This window comes from Mixophyes fleayi, chromosome 4, assembly GCF_038048845.1.
Source record: "Mixophyes fleayi isolate aMixFle1 chromosome 4, aMixFle1.hap1, whole genome shotgun sequence".
Lineage (NCBI taxonomy): Eukaryota > Metazoa > Chordata > Amphibia > Anura > Limnodynastidae > Mixophyes > Mixophyes fleayi.
The window spans coordinates 61,536,382-61,564,088 of NC_134405.1; the positions used below are offsets into that span (position 1 = coordinate 61,536,382).

Here is a 27,707-nt window from a genome sequence, read left to right on the forward strand (position 1 = left end):
TTGGAATTGTAATTTGCGTTTGGACATAAATTGCATGAAATTGCGGTCACTGGCGAAAAAGTCTGTTCCTGATCATGCGCAGGGCACCTTTGCGCAACATACGGCACACAACAGGACTTGTGGCCAAAGATGAATCAGGCCCTATGCGTGTATCTACATATAATAAATAATAGATAAAAGAAATAACACACATGAGGCATACTAAGTAAAGTAACAGTTTACTATATTACATTGATTACACTGAAAGACTAATAGTGTAATGATCATGACACATGGAGCTTTATCAGAATATCAGGTTAATGTCAATTTCTGTAGAGATTATCAACTCTTTTTAATAAATATGGCAGTGGTGCCAAACCTTGGGCAGTAAATCTTATAACAACATTAATACAAATAACCTCACAATTAATGTAACCCACCACCTGTGTATAAAGATTACATATCACCTGGAGAGCACAAGCTGCTGGCCTGTATTGGTCAATGGACATATGGTGAGTGCACTTGCAATAGACTATGAAGTTATTGTACATTGCCCTAAATGTGTGCTTGCCACTGCCTATAAGTAAGCCTTTCTCTGGTTCAAGGATCCATCATGCCATATTATCACTTTGTGAGCTACTGTAAGTGCTGCGAGATTCGGGATCACATCAGTGGTCCCCTGGATTACTGTGCCTCAGCATTCCCTCCTTACAGGTGTCACGGACACTCTTTAGGAAACTTATGGCGTGTGACCCGCCAGTACCCCTCTCCTGCTGTTCCTGCCCCTGTTGTCCATCTTGGCTCGTTTTCTGTCTTGACCGTATACCCGCTACGTTCACATATTTGGAGACAATGCGGATGTGGAGGGAACGGTGCTGTGTAAGGGCTGAGATACATTGATTGAAAGCTGTCAGGAGAGTAGGATCCTCAGATCTTAGTACGTACGCGGGGAGACCTGGCACCTCCTGAACCCATTTAATAAAACCCCTGTGGGCGGGCAGCATGTACTGGCGATTCTGCCGGAGAAAATCGGCTGCAGGAGGAAAAGAACAATATGAATAGGATACAATACTACTCAAAGCCCTCACTTATTAATCATTGCCGAAAAATCCAGGATTATCATCACTGCTCCTTTCTTTCTAAATATAGTAATCTCAAACTCCTGGGAGTTAGAGTATTTTAAAGGAAGTTTATTTGTAATTTAAGCTAATACAGCAGAAGTCTGTTGCACACATTACCCTATTATTAAGGATCAGTCAATAATCTCACAGATTATAATTGGATTCATCAGCCAACCAGATTTTCTATGATGCTAGATCATATCCTATCTGATTATATTTTAATTGTCTAGGACGGAACCACACATTGTATAATGCTTATATAAGTGCTTCAAAATGTTTGGTTGAATGGTCCAAATAGATGGACTAAAATCTTACTGTGTGGGAAAATTATACTTATTTTTATTATGAGATTCAATCAGAAATGAATTGAATTGCATCTAATCAAAAGATTAGCTCCACCACACACACACACAGAACTTTAGGAATATCTTGTCAGAACACTGTACACTGCAGTGAAACATTCTAGAATTATAGCAAACACACAATTTGATTGCATTAACATAAACATGTTCCAACTTAAAGTATATCAATTTATACAATGAATTCTGCACAATTTGGTTGTATCATTTTGATTAGATTTAATTGCATGAGCCATACAGTTTGAATGATTTTTGTACAATTCAAAATAAACTTGTATTAAAAAAAATGATAAGTGCTTGGGTGCCTCAAGCTTGTCACTAATATTAATCTTAGGGGCATATTCAATTAGCTTTCCAGTTCGCGGTAACGCTCGTTACCGCGAAATCTGCGCAGTATTTCTGGTAATTCGGTACCGCAATATCGCGGGTTTTCGTATGCAACCCTATGGGGTGCGAACGAAAATCCACGTTATTGCGGTACCGTGGATTACACCACTTTCTGCTTATTTATTGCATCCACTTATCAAACCCGCACTTACCGCTCTCCGGCAGGTGTTGAATTCCCAATAGTTCATCTAAAGCGTGATACACAGAGCTCTGTGCGGCACTGCCCCCCGAGAAGCATAAGGGTTCCTCTGATACACCTTCGTAGATCAGGCCTCCTGGCATGTTTGGATTATTCTTCCAACTAAAAGATGAAATACCATGGAAAATGTTAGCAGCAGATGATTCAGAACTTTGGGCATGTTGAAGCTAAATAATAGGTTTTTATTGTACAGCAAATCTTATAATCTACACTTAATTTTATATAAATCTTATAATCTACTTCTTACACTGCAGCAACACACATCTAGCAGTCGCTGACAACTAATTATCTTGTGAGTTCTATCTTGGTTATGAGTTCTTCAAGCTTGGATGGTGGTAGAGGATTTGTCAAAACATCAGTTTTAATGTTAAATTAAACAAAACAGTCCTATTATTATTATTTATTATATTATTATCATTAATAATAATAATAATAATAATAATAATAATAATAATAATAATATTACCCTTTAGTGATATAGCACCAACACTTTATTCAGGCGGAGAAGTCCACTGAACTGTACAATCTAATTTCCCTAACACAGACACACAAATGCACACACATTCCAGGATCAATTTGTACAGAATCCGATTAGCCTGCCAGTATGTGTAGAGCCCAACTCAAACCCCGATGACTACAGAAAAAAAGTAATACCCTTAAACACAATTACTGCCTGCTACACAGACATATCACCATGACTTTTGGTTGTTAGTGGGTCACATTATTTTTGGTCCCCATGGAAATATTTAGGATGTTTCCAAAAATAATCTTGTTTTCCGGGGGGCTTGAGAGAGGGAGGAGGTAGCTAAAATTATCTTGAAAAACAAAGTCTTACAGTTGTGTCTAATTAGTAAGGACAACGTGCCTGGATAAGGGAAAAGAGGAAGAAAGACATTTCTCGGATAGAAGAATTAGAACTGCCTTGAATGTGGGTCAGTCGTGCTACGCAGATGCTGTGCAGATCAAAACACTACCAATACTTATTTTCCCAAGTAACAGCAATGGTCTATCTAACTTGTTTGACCAAAAATAACCAAAATTACCTGCTGCTTTCACACAAACCAAAAATATTCTGTTCTGATAAGCTCCTGAAAAGTTTAGATCTGTCAATTTTACTAGTGCCTCTTTTATATAAGACAACTTGTACATTTGGTTTACTAGTCCTTTAAAAACTACACTTTTTTTTTTTAATGTGTAAAATTAAATAAAAAAAGTTTGAGTACGCCGCTCATAAGTGTTTGAAGTTCTTCCAAACCAGTCATTGATGAGTAATGGGAATTGTGCTACGCTCAGTATTTTTCCAGTCTTAATGTAACCTCTCATCCTCCTATATAATATGATTCGAGACGGACTATGATTATCTACTCTCCAAAAATAGAGGGGAGGATGGGAGCAGGATTTCTGCAAGACCCCCCCTTAACTTTCAAATCTAGTATCTCAGGCAATGTAGCTGGTCAGATCTTCAGTGAGAGTCCATACATTTGGGCCATTAGATGAATGCACTCAGAGGGGACATCCATAAAATCTGGCACGCAGGAGAATTTCGGAGGTGCACTGGCTTTGAGCCAAGACATCAAAAACTTGGACAAGCTGCAGCAAGCAAAGAATCTGGAGGGTACGTATGTCAGAACCAGCAGGGGTCTCGCAGGAAGGACCCTATAGTTCGGCTAGTGCATCCAGGTCAAACTAAATTAAGCTCTCCTTTAAAGTAACCAATAAACTATAATTGCATTAGAGGAATTATAAATAAAACAAGACATGGTTTTCCAGTTATAATTAGCACATCTTCCTGGGAACATTAATGTGGGTTATAAAACACATAACCACAACCATTGCAACTTATAATTAAAACTGAATGAGTATCTTAACCTTACAGAGTACATAAACTAAGCCAAAAAAACTGATTGTGGAAAAAAGTGTCTAACACATTCAGTTATTTATGGTCAAAGTGGGATGAAAACGACCAATGCACATTGTACTGTGGAAGAGTGGTCCTAAAAATGCTCTAGTACAGTGCATCAAGGATTGTCTGCAGATCCGCCTATCATACTGTGCTAACAGTGCCTATTCTGTGTACCACCGCACACCTCTATGCGGAGCTCCGTAGGAATAGGTCACAGTTTGCAAACAGAATTCTCTGACATTGTGAAAGAACTTGCGGGACATTTACACTGAGCCAATATTTGGGATATTACTCTCATTATATCAGAATCACCGTTTTAAAGGGATGACACATTTGATAAACAAGCTGCACACTGAAGAAGAAAAGGCGATTGTTATTTGAAATACGGGAAATAAGCATTTCTTTTATTATTTTCGTATTCCTATAACAAAGAAGAAGTAGTGCTTGGGTCTGAAACATCTCAATAACTGACAAGAAGATGACACACATAAGAATTACCATATTCTAATTGAATTTATTCTTCTGAAAACTATCTTAAGGGAACCAGCAAGACAGTCCCCTATACTCTCTGACTGTCCCATGGAATATTTTGTGCATGAGTAACTAATCTGAAATGTCCCTTATTTTACCAGGATGTGAAGAAATTCCATTTATAGAACTGGTCTGAAGCCTATCTCCATTGCATGTCATTTTGATGGAGTTCAAATCTCGGGCTGAGAAACAGGATTTCTAAGAAGCCACTGGATGATCCAGCACCAAGTAATACTTTCAGTATAAAACCACTTAACTAAAACTACTTTTACTTGAATAGCTTAATTTGAATGAAGACTCATCATCTGTCTTTGTTAAAAAAACAAAAAAAACACAATAAAAAAGTTTATTAAAAAGAGTGGTTGATGTGATTTAACAACCTGCCTGCAGGTCGCTCATCCTCATCTACATCTTCTGTTCTTGAACCAGAATAGTCCAGCATAATAGATATAAAAACAAGTTTTTGTAAACAGCCAGAAAAATGCACCATCTCTCAGTCAGGGAAGGTGCTGAATTATTCAAGCCTGAATAAATTACCTAATAAACTACCCTCTGATTGGTTGGTAAAGCCAACTAATCAGATACTTAGGAAATAGATGTACCACTATTCCCATGTACCTGGTTGGTATAAATGTACCTTCAAACAGATAAATAGTAAAAATTTCCAGCTAATTATAGGGAAGTTTACGTTTTTATCCCTGTTGAATAATTTAGTGCCAGCGAGTGGATGGTGTATTTATTGTTATTGGTTTGGACAGGGTTCAATAAAGAACAGAAGCACAGTCAGTTCTCATTTTATGTTGGATCAAGAAAAAATGATTTGCTTCTATTTATGATCTGCCTTGGTTTTGTATTGGTGCATGTGGATGAATCGCCCAACTCACATCAAGGTGCAGGCCTACTCTGCACCCCCCGGGAAACACCTTCAGAAACTATAGGTGCACCTAGGTGTGAGACGCACTGCGCAAAAGTGTAAATATGACGTCTAAGTCCATTCTCCTACCAGATTATCACCACCCCTTTCACTATATCAATCCTTTTGTCTCCTAAAATACTGCTTTGTTTAGTCGCATTTATGGATTAAATTAATCATGAAAGTTAGAGGTCACCGGGACTGTTATTCATATGTGTCACCTCAGATTACCTCAACAAGGAGGCAAATAATGGGTCGAAATTAAAAGAATAAGACGAGATCCAAAGACCACCAGCTCTGAGGTGACTCAGTGTTCAAGTGTTTATATGGAGTGAAAATATCCCTCCACCACTTTATCTCGTTGCAGTAATTAGATCACACAAAGAGCTGCCATCTTGGTCTCCAAACCTATACGTGTGGCTAAACTCTCGTCACTCTTACGCCAAAGCGGATTTCACACTGCGCCTCATATATTTTTTTTGCTTCGTAAATATCTCCCAATATATTTGAAAACATGTGGGCTCATTGACATTAACATTACTTTAGTACAATGGACTGGGGTATTATGGATTTCTAGCAGTATGACCACCAAAGCCCCCCCCCTTCCATTTTCTAAGTGCCTGGATTTAACTCCAAAATTAAACCCTTGTTAACACCTTTACATGGTCTAATTTTTCAAATGTGTTCCATTTGACAAGTTTGGGTGTTGGAATTTGATAAATAGATTAAGTAAAAGCAAAGGTGTTCAGGTCACAATATGGAGAAAAGACGCAGACTTACATTATTAGACCCCCTGCTTTACTATCACCTATTTTCCCCAGTTTCAAAGATATTTATGGCAATGCTGTCCCTCTGCAGTATGTTGGGTCTAGTTTCTACTCAGTACTACCTCTGTGAGTGGGGCTTATGCATTGATTGTCAGAAGGCCAGACAGCGCCACATACAGGCTGCCAGATGTCACTGCATACAGAGTTGTTACAGCCATTCATGGGCTCATTCTACAAAAGCATTGTAATAATGCATATGATGCACTGGTTCAGGACATCAGGGGTGGACTCTACTGGACAGAGTGCCTGTGATTATTTAGCCGTCAACAACTCTGCACTGTCTCCATCTACTTGCCTGCTCCAAGTCTCTGCTTTCTGTAAGGGTTGGACCAGTTACAGTAGTCGCTCTGTCCTACTTCTCTGTATAAATGTCACGTGACAGAGTAGCAAGTGTAGCTGGTTCCATAAGGAGCCAGCAGTTGAAAACAAATAGCTCATGATAGTGCAGCATTGCTGTGACACAAGCAATAGTATAGCCCAGCGGCTCCCAAAGTGTGTGCACCCTAGGGAGCCGCGGCGCTTTCAAAGGGGTGCCGCGATCGCCCAGGCAATAAAAAGTAGAGAAAAAAAAAACTTACCAATCATCCGGTGCCAGATCCTCCTCCTCACTGACTGCCGGGCGTGACGTCATCACGTCCGTCAGCCTCAGTGTGGAGCAGCAGCAGAGAGGACGTCAGGAAAGAAGGTAAGTAAAGGAGAGTGAAGGGGGGCACAGAGAGACACGCTGAAGGGGGGCCGAGAGACACGCTGAAGGGGGGCCGAGAGAGACACGCTGAAGGGGGGCCGAGAGAGACACGCTGAAGGGGGGCCGAGAGACACGCTGAAGGGGGGCAGAGAGACAAGCTGAAGGGGGACAGAGAGAGAGACGCTGAAGGGGGGCAGAGAGAGAGACGCTGAAGGGGGACAGAGAGAGAGACGCTGAAGGGGGGCAGAGAGAGAGACGCTGAAGGGGGACAGAGAGAGAGACGCTGAAGGGGGGCAGAGAGAGAGACGCTGAAGGGGGGCAGAGAGACACGCTGAAGGGGGACAGAGAGACACGCTGAAGGGGGACAGAGAGACACGCTGAAGGGGGACAGAGAGACACGCTGAAGGGGGCAGAGAGACACGCTTAAGGGGTACAGAGAGACGCTGAAGGGGGGCAGAGAGCCACGCTGAAGGGCGACAGAGAGACACGCTGAAGGGGGACAGAGAGACACGCTGAAGGGGGACAGAGAGACACGCTGAAGGGGGACAGAGAGACACGCTGAAGGGGGACACAGAGAGACACGCTGAAGGGGGACACAGAGAGACACGCTGAAGGGGGACACAGAGAGACACGCTGAAGGGGGACACAGAGAGACACGCTGAAGGGGGACAGAGAGACACGCTGAAGGGGGACAGAGAGACACGCTGAAGGGGGACAGAGAGACACGCTGAAGGGGGACAGAGAGACACGCTGAAGGGGGACAGAGAGAGACGTTGCAGGGGGACAGAGAGAGACACGCTGAAGGGGGACAGAGAGACACGCTGAAGGGGGACAGAGAGACACGCTGAAGGGGGACAGAGAGACACGCTGAAGGGGGGCAGAGAGAGACGCTGAAGGGGGCAGAGAGAGACGCTGAAGGGGGACACAGAGAGACATGCTGAAGGGGGACAGATAGAGACGCTGAAGGAGGGGGACACAGAGAGACATGCTGAAGGGGGACAGAAAGAGACGCTGAAGGAGGGGGACAGAGAGAGACGCTGAAGGAGGGGGACAGAGAGAGACGCTGAAGGAGGGGGACAGAGAGAGACGCTGAAGGAGGGGGACAGAGAGAGACGCTGAAGGAGGGGGACAGAGAGAGACGCTGAAGGAGGGGGACAGAGAGAGACGCTGAAGGAGGAGGACAGAGAGAGACGCTGAAGGAGGGGGACAGAGAGAGACATGCTGAAGGAGGGGGACAGAGAGACACGCTGAAGGAGGGGGACAGAGAGACACGCTGAAGGAGGGGGACAGAGAGAGACACTGAGGGAGGGGGACAGAGAGATACGCTGAAGGAGGGGGACAGAGAGAGACGCTGAAGGAGGGGGACAGAAAGAAGCTGAAGGGGGACAGAGAGAGATGGCGAAGAAGGGGACACAGAGTGTGAGATGGTGAAGGGGCGCAGTGATATGATGAAGGGGCACAATGTGATGGTGAAGGGGCCTAAATACATCTTACGTCATTTTGACCCAACTACTTAAAAAACGGGACTACCCGGTAATTATTTTGGCTATGGGGTGCCTTGGAAAGATTATGGTGACCCTATGGGTACCTCGGACTGAGAAAGTTTGGTAACCACTGGTATAGCCCCAATCTTAAATGGCAAAACCATGCTACACTTATCTGATGTCATGCCACGTTCACCATAAACTTACAGAGAACCTTTGAAACAAAAAGATAATAGACTTAGGGCTAGATTTACTAAGCTGCAGGTTTGAAAAAGTGGGGATGTTGCCTATAGCAACCAATCAGATTCTAGCTTTCATTTATTTAGTACATTCTACAAAATGACAGCTAGAATCTGATTGGTTGCTATAGGCAACATCCCCACTTTTTCAAACCCGCAGCTTAGTAAATCTAGCCCTTAAACTCATTCTAACACAGCACTGACACTCTTGTAGGATGTTACATATGACAATACATGAGGTCAGACTTACCCAGAGAGGAACGTGCGGATAGTATTGTAATACACATCAGAATCCACGTAATCTGAAGGAGAGCAGATGGCATGTTTAGGTGTAACCACAGAAACATGAGAGCACAGTGTGAGTGTGGTCAGGTATTAGTTCATACTTGCCAACTCTCCGGGCTGGATGTCCGGGAGACTCCCGAAAACCAGGTAGGTCTCCCGGACTCCCAGGAGAGCAGGCAAGTATCCTACAAATATCCCGCATACAGCAATTCGCTGTGAATCGCGTAATTTTGGCCCCGCCCCCGCGACAAAATGATGTTTTTGGCATGGGGGTGGGGCCAAAATGCTGCAAATGACCGAACCCCGCCCCCTCCCGCCCTCCAACCACGCCCCCTGCCCGTGATCTTCCAGAATTCACTATTCAAAGCGGGCTGGATCGGGGGGCAGGGGGGCCATGGGCACCCGGCCGCTCAGTCTAACGGCTGTTCGGGCCGGCCGCCTCCCCACATTTCTCCCCCGAGGATGCAATAATTTCTCTTAATGTTACCGGCGGCCGCATCGCGTGTCATGTGATGCGGCCGCCTGTGCGCCCCCCGGGCTGAAACCTGGCAGCCCGGGCCTGATTCAAAGGTTGGCAAGTATGTATTAGTTACAGGTGACAATTGATATACAGAAAAGAAAGGTCATTTACATTGAGAATGAGAGTCAATAAATGTTGGGTATGAGCAGAGGTAGGAGTACTATCCGTACACTACTCACTAACCATGCATCAGCTGCAGAGCCTCACTCATCCCGTTTATGGATTGTTCCATGTCTTGCAGAGCTGAGAGAAGTGCCTGTGTATCATCATGTTGTACGGCTCTCACTGCCTGAATGATAGTCTGCAACAGAGTTCGCCATTAACTAGAGATTAGTATAAAAAATATATATGAGAGGTAGATTGCGCAACAAATCAGCTGCCGCTAAATGCCTTAGAGTAATCACACAATATTCCCAAAACTAAATAGATGTATATATGAAGGTATTTCAGCACTGCTGACTGCAATCACATAGATGTGTTTCACAGTAAAACAATACGTATAGAACAAATCATGTTCTTGTCCACATATAAACATAAAAAATAAATAAATATATAAATAGATTAGATGACTGCATTTTGTCATCTTCAGGAGTCATCTGTACTTCCTTATTAGAGTTACTGGAATGTTCTTTTAGATAAAAAAAAAAACATTTTAAAGTCAGTTTGCGGATAAATTTTTGGATGTCAATATACATCTTAAACGGATCTACTGTATATGTCGGGGAAAACTTTAATCCCTTTGATAGCAATGATATTTCATCTTTAGTTAGTGTCTTTGAACTAAGATTATAGATCTTATTGGAATTACTTTCACTCTCACTTTCCTTGTCCAAATCAATAGACGTTTCTAACTTTTCAACTGGTTTCTTGCATCATTTTTTGAGGTGTTTTTTAAGATGTTTTTTAATGGATTTGTTTCCACCCCTTTTTCCCCTCTTTCTACACTTTTTTAGTATCGGGGATTGTTCCACAATTTTTTCCCCCTTCTCATAGGGATGTTGCTCTTTCCTAAAAAAGTATTATCTCCATCTTCCTCTGTCAGGAGGTCATATCTATTCCTAAGAGGAAGGCGGAAACAATCTCTATCCTGGTAGTTGTTCTGTTGTCTGAATTGATTCCTATAGTTAAAATGTTGGTAATTCCTTCCTCTCTCTCTGTACTGATTCCATCTATTACCCTGATATTCTCTAAATTTTCTGGGAGCTATAGGGCTTCTTTTGTAATCAGGAGAAGTCTCCCTGTAATGTCTATATGTTTCATATATTCTCCCTTTATAATCTTTATAGTCTCTGATATTTTCCTCATCTTCCTCTTCTGTTTCCTCCTCATATATCTTTTTCTGCATATTTCTTTGGGGTCTCTCCCTTTTTCCATCATTTTCTCCATTATTTTTAGATGATGATTCTCTGTCTCTTTTATACTTTTTTTGTTTTTTATGTACTAATTCTTTGGTATTTCTTTCTACTTTATTTTCTATTCTATGAATACTTTCCTTCACATCTTCTAGATCTTCAAAAGGTTTAATTAAAGCCTGTAGACTTTCTCCATATATTCCAATTCTGCTCTTCTCTCCGCCATGATCATCCCCATGGAGGACTTCAAAGATATTTGAACCCAGGCTTATCATTTCTTTCCATCTTGTAAGTGTTATCACTTAAGGAGTTGGGTGTAGATACTATATATCACGTTATATGGAATACATTTAAAATATTCAAGGCACATATATTTTGTATCTGGTGAGTGGATTCACATAAGAAGAGATCTTCGGATCGAAGTGGATCAAGTTTAAATTCACCACACATATGTCTACTGTTGTTACTATATTACACTATGTTATGATTTTGTATTTTTTATGGTACATCACTATATAATGGAGGAAAGATCTGAACAAGGTGACCCACGGATCTACCCCCAAATTTAAGTATTTTATTTATATTTTAATTTTTTATTTTTTTTTATTTTTATATGTGGACAAGAACATGATTTGTTCTATACGTATTGTTTTACTGTGAAACACATCTATGTGATTGCTGTCAGCAGCGCTGAAATACCTTTATATATACATCTAGCTAGAGATTAGTGACGTTACAGCAAAAATTTGCACAAATCAAATTTTGAGAAGCACCAGGCCAAGTGCAAAGTTCTGGCAATTAATAAGATATGTAAATAGATGCTCTCTGCTCCGTGGTGTGGTTGGGGTATGACTAGGATTCCAAAAGGAAAAAAAAAAATGGGGAAATTCTGCAGGGAATCAGACTGCTGTTCGATTGCATTTACTGCACCGTGCTGTAAGGTCATTGTACCCAGTCACACATAGAGGAAGCTTCAGCTTTGTTATTTAGCACTTAGTATAAAACAGTTAATAGAAGATAATTATCTTCATGAAGGCTGACGGAAACAAAAGCAAAAACACAGATAAACTGTATCCAGGCAGCCTACACTGTATACACGTCATCAGAAGTTTTTCCCAAGATCTGTTTACCAAACTGACTGCATAATACAACGATACTGACTCCTTATTGTATCAGTGACTGGGCTATAGTAAACCTTTCCCTCTCGCCTACCATGTACTCACTTTGACCGCAGGTATTGCTGCCACCTCCACAAGCAGTGTGACCAATACAAAGCCCTGCAGACTGTCACCTCCGGGGAGAGACACGATTGTGGTCATGTTCCTATGGAGAGGACAGCAGAGTCATGAGGTCTGCAGAGTATCTCAGCTGCCACCACTCTAACACAGTTACCGAGATATCAATACAATTTCCAGGGGCACTTTTCTGCTGAGTCTGTATCTATGCACAATACTTCACTCTAAATGGCTTCCAGAAGTGGCACTGCAACCCCTAAAACACCATGAACACTGCATATGATCAAAACTGAATTATACTATTTGTTTTTATTGAAGAACTTTAGACATGTACATAATAAGAAGCGTTTGCAACCATAAGGACATACAGAGTTTAAAGGTTCGAAACCAACAACACAAAGGGCCATAAAAGTCCATTCCTCACACTTCAAATGGTAGAGGAAACATCTCCTTTTGAAGACATCAATAAGGCATACTACAAAGACGGGCCTACAGAGTCTGAGGCGCGGAGAGACCGGGTCCTGAGAGCAATTAATCAGTGAGAGAAATAGATGGATCTTGTGATTATATTCTAGAATCATACCAGAGTGTCTGGCGAAAACACTCCTGCAGCTGTTCTCTCATAGGGACAGGCAGAGTGTGAATAAAACTCTCCCACGTCTCAAAGAACTTGTCTGTGAAATTTGTCTTCTGAAGGGAGGCCTCCAGCCAGTCCATCCTCATGACAAATAATAGCTTTTCCTTAAAAAGATCAAAGGGGTATATTTTCAAAACTGCGAGTCTGAAAAAGTGGAGAAGTTGCCCATAGCAACCAATCAGATTCTAGTTATCATTTATTCAGTACAGTATTCAAAATGTCAACTAGAATCTGATTGGCTGCTATAGCCAACATCTCCACCTTTTTCAAGCAAGCAGTTTAGAAAATATACCCTCAAGTGTGGGAGACGAGCCCTGGATCCACATGTATTATACTATATCTTAAATACTCCATCTTAATAAATCTGATAAGATGATGAGAATTATATATTCATTATACAGAACTAGGGAAAATATACTATGCATTTAGTTAGTCTTCCCTCATAGGGTAACAGAAGTTGAGCATCACTCTCTCACTTCATTTCCTGTCAGTCACCTGCAGAGCATCACTCATTTAGTCCCTATCATGTCACCAACCTGAATGAAATAATATATCTTTATACACATTTCTCCAGTAATCCTATCCCACGCTGTATCAAATATGCAAAAATATAGCACTTCCTCCAATCAGTACCCAAAAACCCAAGAACCAGCCCGGCATACCTTCATTATCTTCAAAGGAATGTAATAATATAATGGAATTTCACTCACTCTATTGTCAGAGGCCTGCACAGGAATCCCCAGGAGCAGAGAAAGGAAGGAAACAAAGAATTAGTATAGACAGAGGGTATCCCAGCCCTTGAAGTGCTTTCAATGTGCCCAGACCCTATTGTGTAAAATTTCACAATAGAAAATATGTGTATTGTATGATCAAGACAAAAATATCTTTGTATATTTAAATTAAAAAGCACTAGTTCCATACTTGCATGAATTTAAAAGCATTGGTTCTAAGGTCATGTGATACCCCTATGGACACTGATAGAAATACCGATCTCACCCCGTGGGGTCCTTCCGTCTCCAATTCGCCAGCGCAAAATCAGCATGGACCATAATCAGTGGCAGGCCGAGGGATTGTGATAGCTTGTGATAAGGGACAGCCAGGGTACGAGGCAGCACCTGAAGGACATAGAGGCAGTGTTAGTAGGGCCCACTCACTGTCTGCTTCATTGTACGTTACTGCATTGTTATATCATCATCATCATTTATTTATATAGTGCCAACATATTCCGTAGCGCTTTACAATTAGGGACAAACATAGTAAACTAATAAACAAACTGGGTAAAACAGACAAAGAGGTGAGAAGGCAATGCTCGCAAGCTTACAATCTATTGGACAATGGGAGTTTGACACATGAGGTTAAGTCTACATTTGCAGTCAGCCCAGCCAGACTACAAAGGTAAAAGTGACTCATAAGCTAAATGATCCTGTCACACAACAATGTTGGTCAAGGGGTAGTTGTATAACAGGTGGTAATAGGGTAATGTAGTGAAGTTAAGAGGGTGGTTGAGGAATATTATAAGCTTGTCTGAAGAGGTGGGTTTTCAGAGAATGCTTGAAAGCTTGTAGACCAGAGGAGAGTCTTATTGTGTGAGGGAGAGAATTCCATAGAGTGGGTGCAGCCCGAAAAAAGTTGTGTAACCGGGAATGGGAGGATGTAATGAGTTATATATGATGTTCAGTCTGCCCCCCTAATTGTCCAGTGTCAGTGAATAGTGTGATTCTATATAAAGGCTTATAATATTATTGATAGAAAAAAACAGACCCACACGGGAGAGGCCTTGGCTTGGGTTACTCTATCTTTTGAAAGCCAAGATCTGATTCCCCCCCCTATCCTTAGTGTCTTCAAGCATGTGATAACCTTGACCGGGACCCCCTCACAGAAGCCGGCTTTTCTAATCTAATATAAGGGCAACGATCCATACCGGACTACATCACCGAAGTCCAGCATTGGGTTTGTGATATGGATCGTTATATGGCTACCCGTTTCCATCAGTGTCGGAAGAAGCTAAATTAGGACATTAAAGACAGATTGGCCAACATGGACCTCCCACAGGGTCTCAGTTAATTGATTAACTGTTTATTCATTGACGCCTGGTGATAGAGTGGTAAAGGAGAAAGTGTATGGATTATTGCCCTGTGATAAGGACTCCTTCAGCTACTCTTCCTGCAACTGGTTCTAGTGCGTGTTTGGAGGCGATGGATCTGGAAACTATGCCCACTGGGTGTGCCTAGGACCTGTTTGAGATAAAGGGAGCCAGCAGCCATGAATTAAATCCTTGTAAGTATTGTCCCAGCACTACCCACTTTTATTCAGAATGTCAACTTAAATAGGCAACCAGGGGTTTATATGAAAACATCTTATGTATTCCTGCTTGACTTATATTAATTTGGCTTGTATGACTGCACCGGTTATGACCTTCTGCCTCTGATCCTATCTTGTACTGTCATTCCCGATAGTGTTATCTCCATTATAAACACATCTGACAAGTTCTGGGGGGCAGCAGAATATCAGGAAGCGCATCTAAAGGGGTCTGCTAGAGGCGAAGTGTACACTAGCTTCGGCTATTGTGGAATATCCAAGGGGAACATGATAGTTACATTATACCTGAACTGACGATTCTTCCAAAACAGCGCTACTTCCAGATGCAATAACTACTGTGAGTGAGCTTAAAAGAGCAAAATCTCCTGTAAATTGCACTGTTCCGCAACCTGTTGCTTAAGATCAGATTCCGCTGAAGAACTGTGTCAAACGCCGCAATCCAGGATAGAGCAATTATTCTGCGGAAGTTTACAAATTTGCTCACCTCTACCTAGTGTATAATTCTATAAACGCCTCTTCCTCATGAAACCACACTGATTAGATAATATTCTATTTCCTTACTCATTGAACGGAATCATGACTAAGTGTTAAAAATGCTTTTATGTTTGTTAATCTGTCTTTGAATTAGTGATAACACTGCCGCCTATTGTTTACCAGAATTGACGTTAACTCTAAAGACTAATCCAAAGGAGGAAACATATTGCAAAACTATAGAACACAAAAGACTTTGTTCAAATATTCCTAACAATTCATAAATACAGTTGCTTAGGACAATCTAACCTTAACACCAAAATATTTTGAATGTCAGGGGTATGCCTAAAATGGCAACCTGAGGCAGCGAATTTCTGCATAGAACTAGCAAAATCAAGTTGGGGATTTCACATAAATGGTCACTGCACTATTTCATAAATTGGCAGTCAGTGAAAATGTTCTTTCAGGAAAAAGTGTCACTTTCTGTACACCATGTCATATACAGGACTCGGATAGTCAGAATAATGAGAATGTGGGACAGAGTGGTACGTCCGCCAGTTTGTGCAGTGTATCTTGTGTGACATCGCTCTGCCCATGCTGAGATTGTGGGCACATGCAGTCTTGCCTGACTCCGGCACTTATGTCATCTGCACCTGGAGAGGTCGGACGGGGGAGGAAAGGGGTGTTCTAACATTGCCCAACTACAGTAAAAACCAACTCTGCATCAGCCTTTATGTGAGGAGGACTGTGACCGATAGGAGTGCAGGTTGTACAGGGAAGGAGAGCACTGCCTCCCCCTGCTCTGTATCGCTGTTGGTTCCTCTGCCAGTCTCCATGCTCTACATAGTGACTGCAAGAGTAGCTGCATCGGGGTCTGTATCACAGTGCGCTTCCTCCTGCACTCATTGTTTGTAGAAGTGGTGATTGTTAGCTGGGGAGGACAGGTGGCAGACATAAAGTGCCTCAACTTAGGGGGTCAGAGCCCTTCTGCCTAGTTGTTACATGTGTGCATACATTATTATTATTATTATTGCTTCATTACTGGAATAAATGTCACTAGAGCTGAACCTGTTACCACTGTGTGTTCTATGACTTTCTAACAAGAAGACTACCATCTAGTGGTTTCACTGACAAAACAGAAATATGAATCGGAGGCAGGACAATGGAGAATGTTCCAAACACACTCTCAATGGGGGGAGGGGGGAGCCTAGAAACACCTGAAGAGTCACCTGGAGGACATTCTTTCCAAGAGCAGCCTCCACATATTCAGTATGTTTAGTTTGTATGTGGGAACGAGCAGGTGGCTGCTCTACATAACTGGACTGCAGACTATGACATGCTGCCCATGAGGGACTGACCACCTTGGTCGAGTGTGGCCTCAGCCCAGAGGGGTCTGTATCTTCAGTACCAGGTGCCAGTACCCTGAGGTGCTGCATCCCCCATCCTTATCTTGTCTGACAGGCAGAGGAAGGGAAGGGGGGCCAGTCCCTGTGATGCTGCCGGCTGCTTTTCCGCGCCAGTGACTGGGGCAGTTGTGTTCCCCTATGACATCACAGCACAGCGCCATGCTCCCAGTCTATCACTGACATGGAGGCGTAACAGATGACAGCATCACTGGACAAAGTAGGAACTGTGCAGGGCACACTCAAGGGATGCCAGGGGGGAAAAAACACGCTAAATGGGTGACATTATGTAATTTTTTTAGGCACACTTGAAATATTGGGAGCACCAGCTCTGCCCACCACAGAAAAGCCCTGCCAGACTGTCTATGTCTCTTATAATGAACAAAGACAGCATTCAAGTGATAGAACTCCTGAGTCCAGGTATAGACACAGGAAGAAGATATTTTCTGAGCATGGGCTCAATAACTGGATAGCCAAGGTCGTTACTCCTAAGAATCATGGTTTCAAGAGCCCCGTTGTTAAAGCCAGATGTATTAGGCCCTGGTGAAAAAATGGTCCTAGGAATACTTGAGAGATAATATTGCATTTGCACAGTAACCAACTTAATACATTTGTTAAAAGTACTATAGCCATCTCGGTCAATGTGTGCGGTAATAAAACACTGAATTATCTTCAGGTATAATTTACCCACTAATAACAGTACCAGGAAGTTAATAAAAATTGAGCCCAGCAGTGTTTATTTGGGGTTGAAATTGCACTTGGTTAAGTCTGAGGGCATCCCTTGCAGGTTAGCAAAAGTAAAAGAGAAACTGGTATCCCCGATATTGTGATATTCTCTGACACCAGGGGGTAAATGTATCAAGCTGTGAGTTTACGGCAGGTTTGAAAAGTAGAGATGTTGCCTATAGCAACCAATCAGATTCTAGCTGTCATTTTGTAGAATGTACTAAATAAATGATAACTAGAATCTGATTGGTTGCTATAGGCAAATTCTCCACTTTATCAAACCTGCAGTTTAGTAAATATACCCCCTTTTAAAACCCGGCGGTAACTCACAGCTTGTTACATTTAATCCCAGGGCTCCAAACAATAATGTTAGCAAGTGGATCCGTACACACACACTTTCTGGCATACATTTGCTTTAGTTTCATAGTTCATGTTAACTCTTGGTACAAAAGTGTAGTTCTATGGTAGCGCTTACTAAGTACATAGTATACTCTGCTGCAGGAAGGCTATGAGAACATGCTTCAGTTACCTGAAGACTCAGGCCCCCTCTGTTAATAATGAGATTCTCACCTTCACTCCACCGGTCTCTCCGTTCTGCCAGACATGACCCATGACCATATGACTAAGGATCACACGGGCCAGACGCAACTGTCTGTGCCCTCTGAGGTGCTGTATATCCAGCTCTGGCATCTAGAGGGAAAGAAGGGGGATCCCAATTTATTTCACCAAGATATATCTATACACCTGTAACCATTAAGAATGAACAGCATAGCATGGTACATATTGAGAACACATTACATATTGATAATAATTTGTTTTTTATTTACTGCAAATCACACAAATATAATGCCTGGTAAAATGTAATGTATGATGTGTAATGTTGCAATATGATAGTAACCGAGGCCTTCACTGAAAACTGAACCATAATGATGGAATCAGCACAAAAGCATAATATTGTAATGTTGTCCTACCCTCTAGTGGTCAAAGTGGCTATTGCTCCTTGTTGTTAAAGCATAAAGGGCCTGATTCATGTAGGGACGCAATGTGAACGCAACTTACGTTTAAAAAAAATTGCACTAACTTGCATGCACATTCGCCCATATTCAAGTACTAGCGGATCTCAAGAAACGTTGCCATTTGAATATGGGTCTAAGTACATTCTGGTTATACTTTATTATTATTGTCGTAGATTTGTAAGGTACCACAATGCTCCGCAGCGCCGTACAGTAGAGAAAACAGTACACACATAAAACAAGGTAGACAAAATAAATGCAGACATGAAAACAAAGGATATAAGTGGAAGAGGGCACAGCTGAAACAACAGAAGCAAATGTGGCTCAGAGTGGAGATTGGGACAGTTGTGTGGGTGCATTCTGGAGCGGATCTTGAATTTTGTTTTAGGGAGGGTGATTCTGTCTCTGCTACTTTTTGACAGGTGAGACTACCTGTGGCAGCACACTATCTGCAGGTTCATTCAGCAGAAACAAGCAGGCAGAGCATGCTGTCGGCCGCTCTAATTGTATTTAAAACACAATCAGAGAAGCCGGCCAGGCAACATGCCCTGCTGGGGAAGGTGATTGCCCTGATCACCCCCCCTGGATCCACCAGTGGGTGCATTAGTGTAAATAGTGTGATCGGGGATAAGGGATGGGTTTACAAAGAGCATCTAAAGATTTTAAGAGAGTGGGAAAATCTGATTGAGAGTGGTAGGGAATTTCATAAGTGGGGACTGGGGAGCAGCATGGGAGAAGTCTTGTAGGCTTCACTAACCAGTATCGCTGAGGCAGCAGAGTATCACTCAGCTACCTCAACAAGGTTTTATGGATAAATTAGGTATTGCAGAGATTATTAATAAGTAGACCTTGTATACTTTACTTGCTGTATAAAGTCCCATCAGGAAGCAGGCAAAAAAAATAATCTAAAAATAAACTCTTAATACTATAATCATTAGTAAAAAAAAAATAATATGTAAAAAACTATTTTTTTTATCCATACTGTAGTCATCACTATCAGTTGACTCTTACACCTGCCCTGTAGCTGGCGCAAGTGATACACGTATCTAAGAGATGCCCGGAACTTGAATCAGCCATTTGCGTACGCCCTTCCTTGGCGCGCCCTAACTGTACATTGCCTACGTTAGTCCTCCTCTTTCAACCCTAGTTCCGCCCTTCCAATCGTAGGCACTCGGAAGTGTTATTTGCTTGTTATCGTGTATTGCATGCAGTTGCGTTCACTTGCGCAAGTCCCGTTCTGGCGCATGTGCAGAGTGATTTTATGCAAGATAAAGCACGCAAATGGACTTGCATTCGAAGATGAACCAAGCGCAGAATGAGTAATCAAAGAGCTACTAAACCTGAAGCACAAGTCAGCACAGCAGGCATCTAGTCAGTAAACCTGAAAGACATTGCAGCATGACTCTCCTACAGGTCTGTTTATTAATTAGAGAGAAGCCTTATCTCATCGGAGATGGCGCTTCTCCCTATCTATCAAGCCCTCCCTGCCAATGATAACTTTCGCTATGGGGAAGCAAATTTAACAAGGACAATGGTGGTACAAGTAGCAACCTTGTCCTCCTACCGCTATTTCAGGATGACGATTGCAGAGAAAGAAGGTGGGGGAAAAATTGTAATAAATTTTAAACATTAATTTGTACTATTCTTTTATTGAAAGTGGTACTGGAAGCCCAAGTTCAGTATTCCAGATCCACTGTGTATTCGGAAGCCATCATCCCAGGTCACGCATGTGCAGACCCCTCCTACTGGCCCTAGTGAAGCAGTAAGTTTACTCTTACCGCTGCTGACCATTATCACTGAGGCAGCGGAGTATCACACCGCTACCTCAGCAAGGTTTTATGGATAAATTAGGTATTGCAGCGACAGATATGAAGTCTTAACATTGAATAGACCCATTAATCTGAAAATGGCCGATAACGAAGTTCTTGCACTCAGATCCTTAGCAAATGTACACAGATCTCAAGTCATTACCTGGGGAGGAGGTCAGTTGCTTCCTGAGAGACACTGCAATGTATGACCAGTATCAAGGAATTCCAAGAGGCTCAGTGGAAACAAGAATAACACAGATAAGCTCATTTTACTTTCCATCTGGTACACTGAAGCACACTCACTGGGTGTTTTTGGTATATGGAAATTCACTGAATATAAAGGATATTACACTATTGTTGGTTTCCATATTTTCTATATATGCTCATGATTTGTTCTGGAGCTCCTGAAGAGGCCCAATGAAGGTGTGGACCAGTATAATGATACGCTGATAACAAGAAATGATTTGGTAAGCACATATAATACCACCGTGTGTTCAGGAAAATCTTTCTGACTACACTATTAGGCGCCCGGCTCTCTCCTTTTATTTTAGATCTCAAGAGCCAGATTTACTAAACTGCGGGTTTGACAAAGTAGAGATGTTGCCTATAGCAACCAATCAGCTTCTAGCTGTCATATTGTAGAATGTACTAAATAAAAGATAACTACATACAATGCATTTTATAGTTTCTCTTGTAAACACATGTTCTGGCATACATACGTGTCAGTCATCACGATCCGTCAACACTTATGCCTGCCTTGTAGCTGGTGCAGGTAATACCGCTAAAAAACAGGTACCACAGACATGCCCAAATTTTGAATCAGACAATGCGCTCGACCTTAGCATGCCCTTACTGTACATTGTCTATGTGCGACAACCCTTACCCTCCCCCATTCCGCCCTTCAAGTCTAAGGTATTCAGAAGTGTCATTTGCATTTGGACATGAATTTCATTTACGTTCACTGGCGTAAGGTCCGTTTCTGAGCATGTGCAGAGCAATGTCACCCAAGATATGGCACATAACCGGAGTTACGTCCAGATCCCCCACCCCAAATAGCACCTCAACATTGCATCTTCCAGGTAGACACACTCACACTTTTAATTTCATCTCGCAGTTTCTTTGTTTCAATCAAGTCCGGTAAATGCTCTGCAATATCCATCCAGGGTTTGTAATACTCGGGAAGTTTATCCTATACAAGAAATAAATGGGATTACATATTTAATAAAACCTATTTTACCAAAGCAAATTAAATAAATATATTTCTGTATCCTGATGCTACTCATAGAGCACTCACCAGAGTCAACAACATTAATGTACAAGAATACTATATTTTTTGTCACAAGATCTGAATGGCGTTGACCTGTTACTTGTACCAAGTAAACTAACACTCAGGTGATTTCTGTAAATATTACTGGTGCAGGATCCTACCCAATAAACATTTACACATTGATGGCCGTATACACAGTTAGAAGTAAAGCAAAAAAGAATCAATTTTGCTCCTGTCCAAAACATGTTACATTGCAAAGGGTGCAAATGCATTTAGCTTTTTAGCTTTTTTTTCTGCATGGCTACTACTGGGCAGCTTAATCTGCTAATTGGTTGACAATACTTTCTTCTTATAATCTTACACCTACAAGAGTTAACTTACCACTATAAATAACGGCACAGAGACTTGTTTTGGAGAAATGAAAGGACAGGAATTTTTGGAAAGATAAATTTATTGAAAAGAGGTGGCAAATATAAGCAGACCAATCAGCCCCTGGCCACACCCGTAAGGTGTAAACTATGTCCCAATTATTGGGACACTTCTAGGCATTGGATGCCAATCTACCCCATTTGGCTCATTACCTGAGGCCCGCCTGCCTAAGTGGAGCCCCATAACCCCAAAGGGTTATTCCCACTAATTGGCCAATCTCTTTAGGGGAGAGTGCCTAATACGCCAGTCGAATGTGTCCTAATGGCCGCTGATTGGGCTGCTTTCCGCCAACTGAAACCTCCTGAGAAAGAAAAAGTAGATCGACGAACATGACAAACACACGTCACAAGGACAAACCCAAAAGAAAAAGGGCCTGGGTGGGCGGGGGAACTCTCCAGACCTGCAAGAGGAAGTTAACTGTTCTTCCTAACCCTATAATCCTTCCCCAGGGATAGTCCCCTCCCCACTGTCTACCCCTGATTGGCTAAGTCTCGACCCCTTCCACCATGCTAATTTAACTCTTGCTATACACAATACTTATCTCTTTCCATGCAACCTCACCGTTTATGTTACTTCTGGCCAAATCCACCCCTCTGTCATCCTTCTTTTACGTTGCACTGTGGAGTTGAGCTAAGACAAGCCTCCTCTCAACTCTAAGGGGTATATTTACTAAATTGCAGGTTTTAAAAAAGAGGAGATGTTGCCTATAGCAACCAATCAGATTCTCGCTATCATTTATTTAGAACATTCTACAAAATGACAGCTAGGATCTCCACTTTTTCAAACCTGCAGTTTAGTAAATATACCCCTAAATCTGTCTGCACATTTTAAATCATCACTGTGCAGTGCAACATGGTTTTGCCAAGGTGCTAATTTGCTCCTAAATCAGGCCCTTAGTTCTGAATACAGACTATGTCCCAGAGAGAAATCACATATACACGCAAATACAGGTATACAAATTCTATGCACACGTTTCCCAAATAATGGGAAGGGGAGAGGGACACAGCTTATGTTGAATGACATCAAAAATGCCCTGGGTTTAAGCCAGTGCCGCACGCAGGGGGGTTTCTGGGTCTCCAGAAACCCCCCCCCCCGCGCTAAAAAGTGCCCTACAAGTGCCCTACTGTAGTATACAGCAGCCGCGGCGCTGTCTAAGAAGCGTCCGCGGCGGTGCTGTATTGTATACAGCACCGCCGTGGACGCTTTTTTGACAGCGCCGCGGCTGCTGTATACTGCAGTGCAGCCGAAACGGCGCTGCAGCGCATGTGCGGCGGGTCTCTAGATTTTTTTTTTTTGCGGGGGCGGAGGAAACCCCCCATGACAAATCCTCCGTGCGCCCCTGTAAGCATATGATAGTTTTGATTTGGATATACTATATGTAATATAATTAAAATGTATAATTATAAAGAATGATAGGCAGAAAAAGAAAATCTATAAAATACAGCTTTCCAAAGACATCAAATCTTCAGGGGGCAGTTGATGCCACCTCTTCACAACAGCCTGTTATTGCCCCTGTAGCCCTGACCACTGACTGACAGTGTACTATAGAGCTCCAGGGACCATGCTCATAAATACATTATAACTGGTTACTGGGAGGAAATGTAGTTACGAACACTTGGGGAAATGGATTTAAGCCCCTATAGAGCTTCATTTTTTTTTATTAGAAATGGAGACAGATGAACAGGCAGCAGGGTTAGCGGGTGGGGTACAACTTTCTGAAGAGGAGAATTGCAACAAGATAGATTTAGACACAATAATGCCACAGTGATACTCACTTTTTCGACTGCAATATTCCCAACAAGAGTTAGCCCGACATAAATATTCCGAATAGTATCAGACCGACAAGGATTACATACAGACATAACTGACATAGAACTTTTCCTAATTTGCCACCAGATATAAAATGCGACTGTGTAAAATCTCTCCATGAAGAACTGACGTCAGTTACAATGGCCAGAGTGAGATTGCTGGTTTTAAAGTGGCAATGGCCGGACCCAACGCCTGTATAATGTAATCCATGAAATCCTTCCATTTAATCCTCGTCAGGCTGATACTATCCGGAATATTTATGTCAGGCTAACTCTTGTCGGGATTATTGTAGCTGAAAATACGTACCCCACCCAAATACCAATGGTTGTTATGGCGACATGTATTAAATGTCCAAAAACAGAAATAAAAAGTGTAGGGCTGGTTTCTATAAACACTATTAACTTCGGCAGCGCTACAGTTAATAGTGCTTATAAGACAGACCTCTACACTTCTTATTTTAGGTTTTGGATTAACAGCTGTATCGTATCCTGGAGCTGGGTGGTCGCATCGCTCCCATAAGAGCAGCAATCTCACTGTCAGAAAGTTAAGTGAAGTGAATTAATGTTCCGCCATGGAGTCGAGTCGCAAATGTTTCCTTTCACTGTCTCTGTAAGTCTACATTTAATATATGTCGCCATAACAACTATTTTTGGATCTTAATCAATCTTGTCGGGATTCCCCTCTTCGTAAAGATGACTACCACCGGGGTTAGCATTAATATGTGTACTAGCCTAGGTTTATGTTTTGGAACGTTACATTAGTAAATATATTACCAGTTATAGCGGGGATTTACTTTCTGATTAGGATATTAGAACGCTAGCAGCAATGGGTGACATAGAGTCCTATTTATCAAGCCTTAAGTAATGCGGAAACGGCTTTTTCTGCATGGTATATGCATTTTTAAGTAAATTAATTAGTTAACAAGAGTTATCTCGTGCATTAAGCACCACAAATTAGCACATAATACCACAGTCCCCATGATACTCAGTCGGGACTGCATGTGGGAAAATGTATCAAGCTCCAAATAGCTCAAAACTTGACCCTGATGGCTAACGCCATTGAAGATGGTGTTAGCCATTCAATCCTATGGGGAAACATTGCGGTACAGTGATCTTTGGATCCCTCTCCTCAGCCTTCCTGCACTCCCCTGCGTTCATTTATATAAATCACCTAGGGTCACGCCTGCGCAGTAAAGACTCCGGGTCAGAACACAGAGTTAACTTTAGAAAGAAGTCATCGCAGGGACGCTACAGAATTTGCTGACGTCATATAAATAAATGATGATGATTACAGCCTCCTATTGGATGGGCTGTTCCTACATGACTTCAGTAGTAAATTGCCATGTTAATTCATCTGTCACCGCTGTGATGACAGCATTTCATTATCACCCCTAAATTCCCAACCAATTCACTGATGTCATATAGCAGATTTAGATGGACAGAAGTACAGCATGATCACGGGTAATGGCTGTATACAGACATGATTAGAGTGTCAGAAAATGAAAATGCTACTTATTATCATTTATTTATAAAGCACCAACATATTACGCAGCACTGTACATTGTGGAGATCATGATACAAATTAATGATATAAAATGACATGAAACAGAAAATAGGGCAGCACGGTGGCTCAGTGGTTAGCACCTCTGCCTCACAGCACTGGGGTCATGAGTTTGTTCCCAACCATGGTCTTATCTGTGTGCAGTTTGTATGTTCTCCCCGTGTTTGCGTTGGTTTCCTCCCACACTCCAAAACCATACTGGTCGGTTAATTGGCTGCTATCAAATTGACCTTAGTCTCTCTCGGTCTGTGTGTGTATTTAGACTGTATGTTCCTATGGGTCAGGGACTGATGTGAGGTCTCTGTACAGCGCTGTGGAATTCGTGGCACTATATAAATAGCTGATGATGAAAGATATTAGATGTAAGGTCTATGTCCTTCCTTCTCCTATGTATTGCCGCTCACCCAATACCTATGCAGGAGTTAGTAGAATTTTTTTTGTTTGTTTTGCATAAGCAACTCAATTTCCTTGTACATGGGTCAGTGGTGGCACAGGGTATGGAGCTTGCAACAGCAGTGGCGTTGGAAAGTGGCTTTCAACTGAGATTTATTGCTAAAAGGAAAAAAGTGTGACTGCGTTCATGATCTCTGAATTAATAGAAGTATTCCCTCTTATATATAAAAAAGAGTATTCAGAACGTATAAAATTATTAAAAAGTACTGTTTCATAAAAATCACTATCACACAACACTGAGTTAATCTGCAATCAGTCTGTAAATGTAGAATGTTAATATATAGACAGTTCATCTCCTGTTAGAGCCACTTCTGATTAATGCTCAATGGTTGTGTCATATACACTTACGTTCTTAATAAATACCTTTTTAAATATAAGAGGGAATACTTCTATTAATTCAGAGATCATGAGCGCAGTCACACTCTTTTCCTTTTAACAATACTACTGTTGAGATATCCCACATATCTCAGTGACTGTAGCTGTTATCTTTGTTTTCATTTGAATAATGTATTCCTTTAATCTCAATTTATTGTTAATCAGCACAGAAAGAGGTGTTTTCTGGGTTGTTGTGTGTTATATGGTCAGCTTTCATGTGCTTTCCATTTTTCCACATGGACACCTCAGATTACTATTTTTTTATTTTAACTGAGATCACCCCAGTGGGACCCAGCCAGCGCTCAGGTCCGTTCACCCACCCATTCTTTTTAATTGAAATTGTGATTGGGACACACAGTGTTACACAACAAGGCTCAAACTCCAAATCTTTTGCAACAAACAGAATGAGCAACTCCCAATTTTTGTTGAAATACACAGCAAGACCTTCATATGCAACATGCATGATCCTCAGCCATCAAAAGCAAAAATTACACAGCTCAGACCCAGATTTTAATCAGCCATTCCTATCTGTTTCCCTTAATCACTTAAGCATTGTCAGGGCTTCTCAGCCAGCTTTAAATATGTAAGAATATATATTTTATATTGTTTTAAAAAAAAAACAGTTTTATTATCAGTCAATATGGCAATAATTTTGTTTTTAATATATCCTTGGCTGCAAGACAGTGATGTATATTTAAATAGCACCTACATATTACACTGTACTGTACAGAGAATATTTTACGAAACACATCAGTCCATGTCCCATTGGAGAATGCCGTCTGTATTCTATACCACATGGACATAAATACATTAGGGTTAATTTCACCCTATTAAAGCCGGAGCACTTAAAGGAAACCCACACAAACAGAGGCAGAACACACAACCTCCACCCAGATGCTAACCACCCTGCCACCTATAGCTCTCAAATAGCCTGGCCACGTGTTCGTAATGTTATATCAGAAACTGAATCAAATCTGCAAACTATTTAAACAATAACTAAGAAAAAGCTCCCATATTTGGGCTGAGCAATCTGATCTGTGTCCAATTTGATACACGTGGATGACCTGATTAGATTGATGTAGTTGCTTGATGGTTAAAGATAGATTAACCAGGATTGCTGGTATGAAGTTGATGTAAAGTAGAATATAAAGACTGGAGAACACTGGGTACTATAAAGTGATTAGGATGCACCAGAAACAATTGCTCATTGTTGCATTTGGAAAATACTAAGAAGTTGTAACGTTAAGAAGTGAAACTGTAGAACTACAAGTGAATTTATCTCACCAGAGGGTCCTGGAGTATGAATCCATATTCCTCAGAGATGTAGCAGTCCGCCAGTAATTGGTTCTCCATTTACCTCTCTCCAGTTCAGACACCTCTACTCCAAATATCCAGAGCACTTGTGACTGATCACCCCC

At 41.7% G+C, this 27,707-nt stretch overlaps 1 protein-coding gene across 1 annotated transcript; it reads right to left on the reverse strand.

The window, feature by feature from the left end:
* Positions 1 to 202: 202 nt before the first annotated feature.
* On the reverse strand, positions 203 to 27,707 carry IDO2 (indoleamine 2,3-dioxygenase 2). Its single transcript, XM_075207216.1, has 10 exons — positions 27,574 to 27,707; positions 21,490 to 21,585; positions 18,146 to 18,265; positions 13,653 to 13,771; positions 13,367 to 13,381; positions 12,008 to 12,107; positions 9,616 to 9,733; positions 8,878 to 8,929; positions 1,999 to 2,147; positions 203 to 1,012 (listed from the first exon to the last, which is right to left on the reverse strand). The coding sequence occupies exons 1-10, from the start codon at positions 27,640 to 27,642 to the stop codon at positions 648 to 650; spliced, it is 1,203 nt and encodes a 400-aa protein (XP_075063317.1). The 5' UTR covers positions 27,643 to 27,707; the 3' UTR covers positions 203 to 647.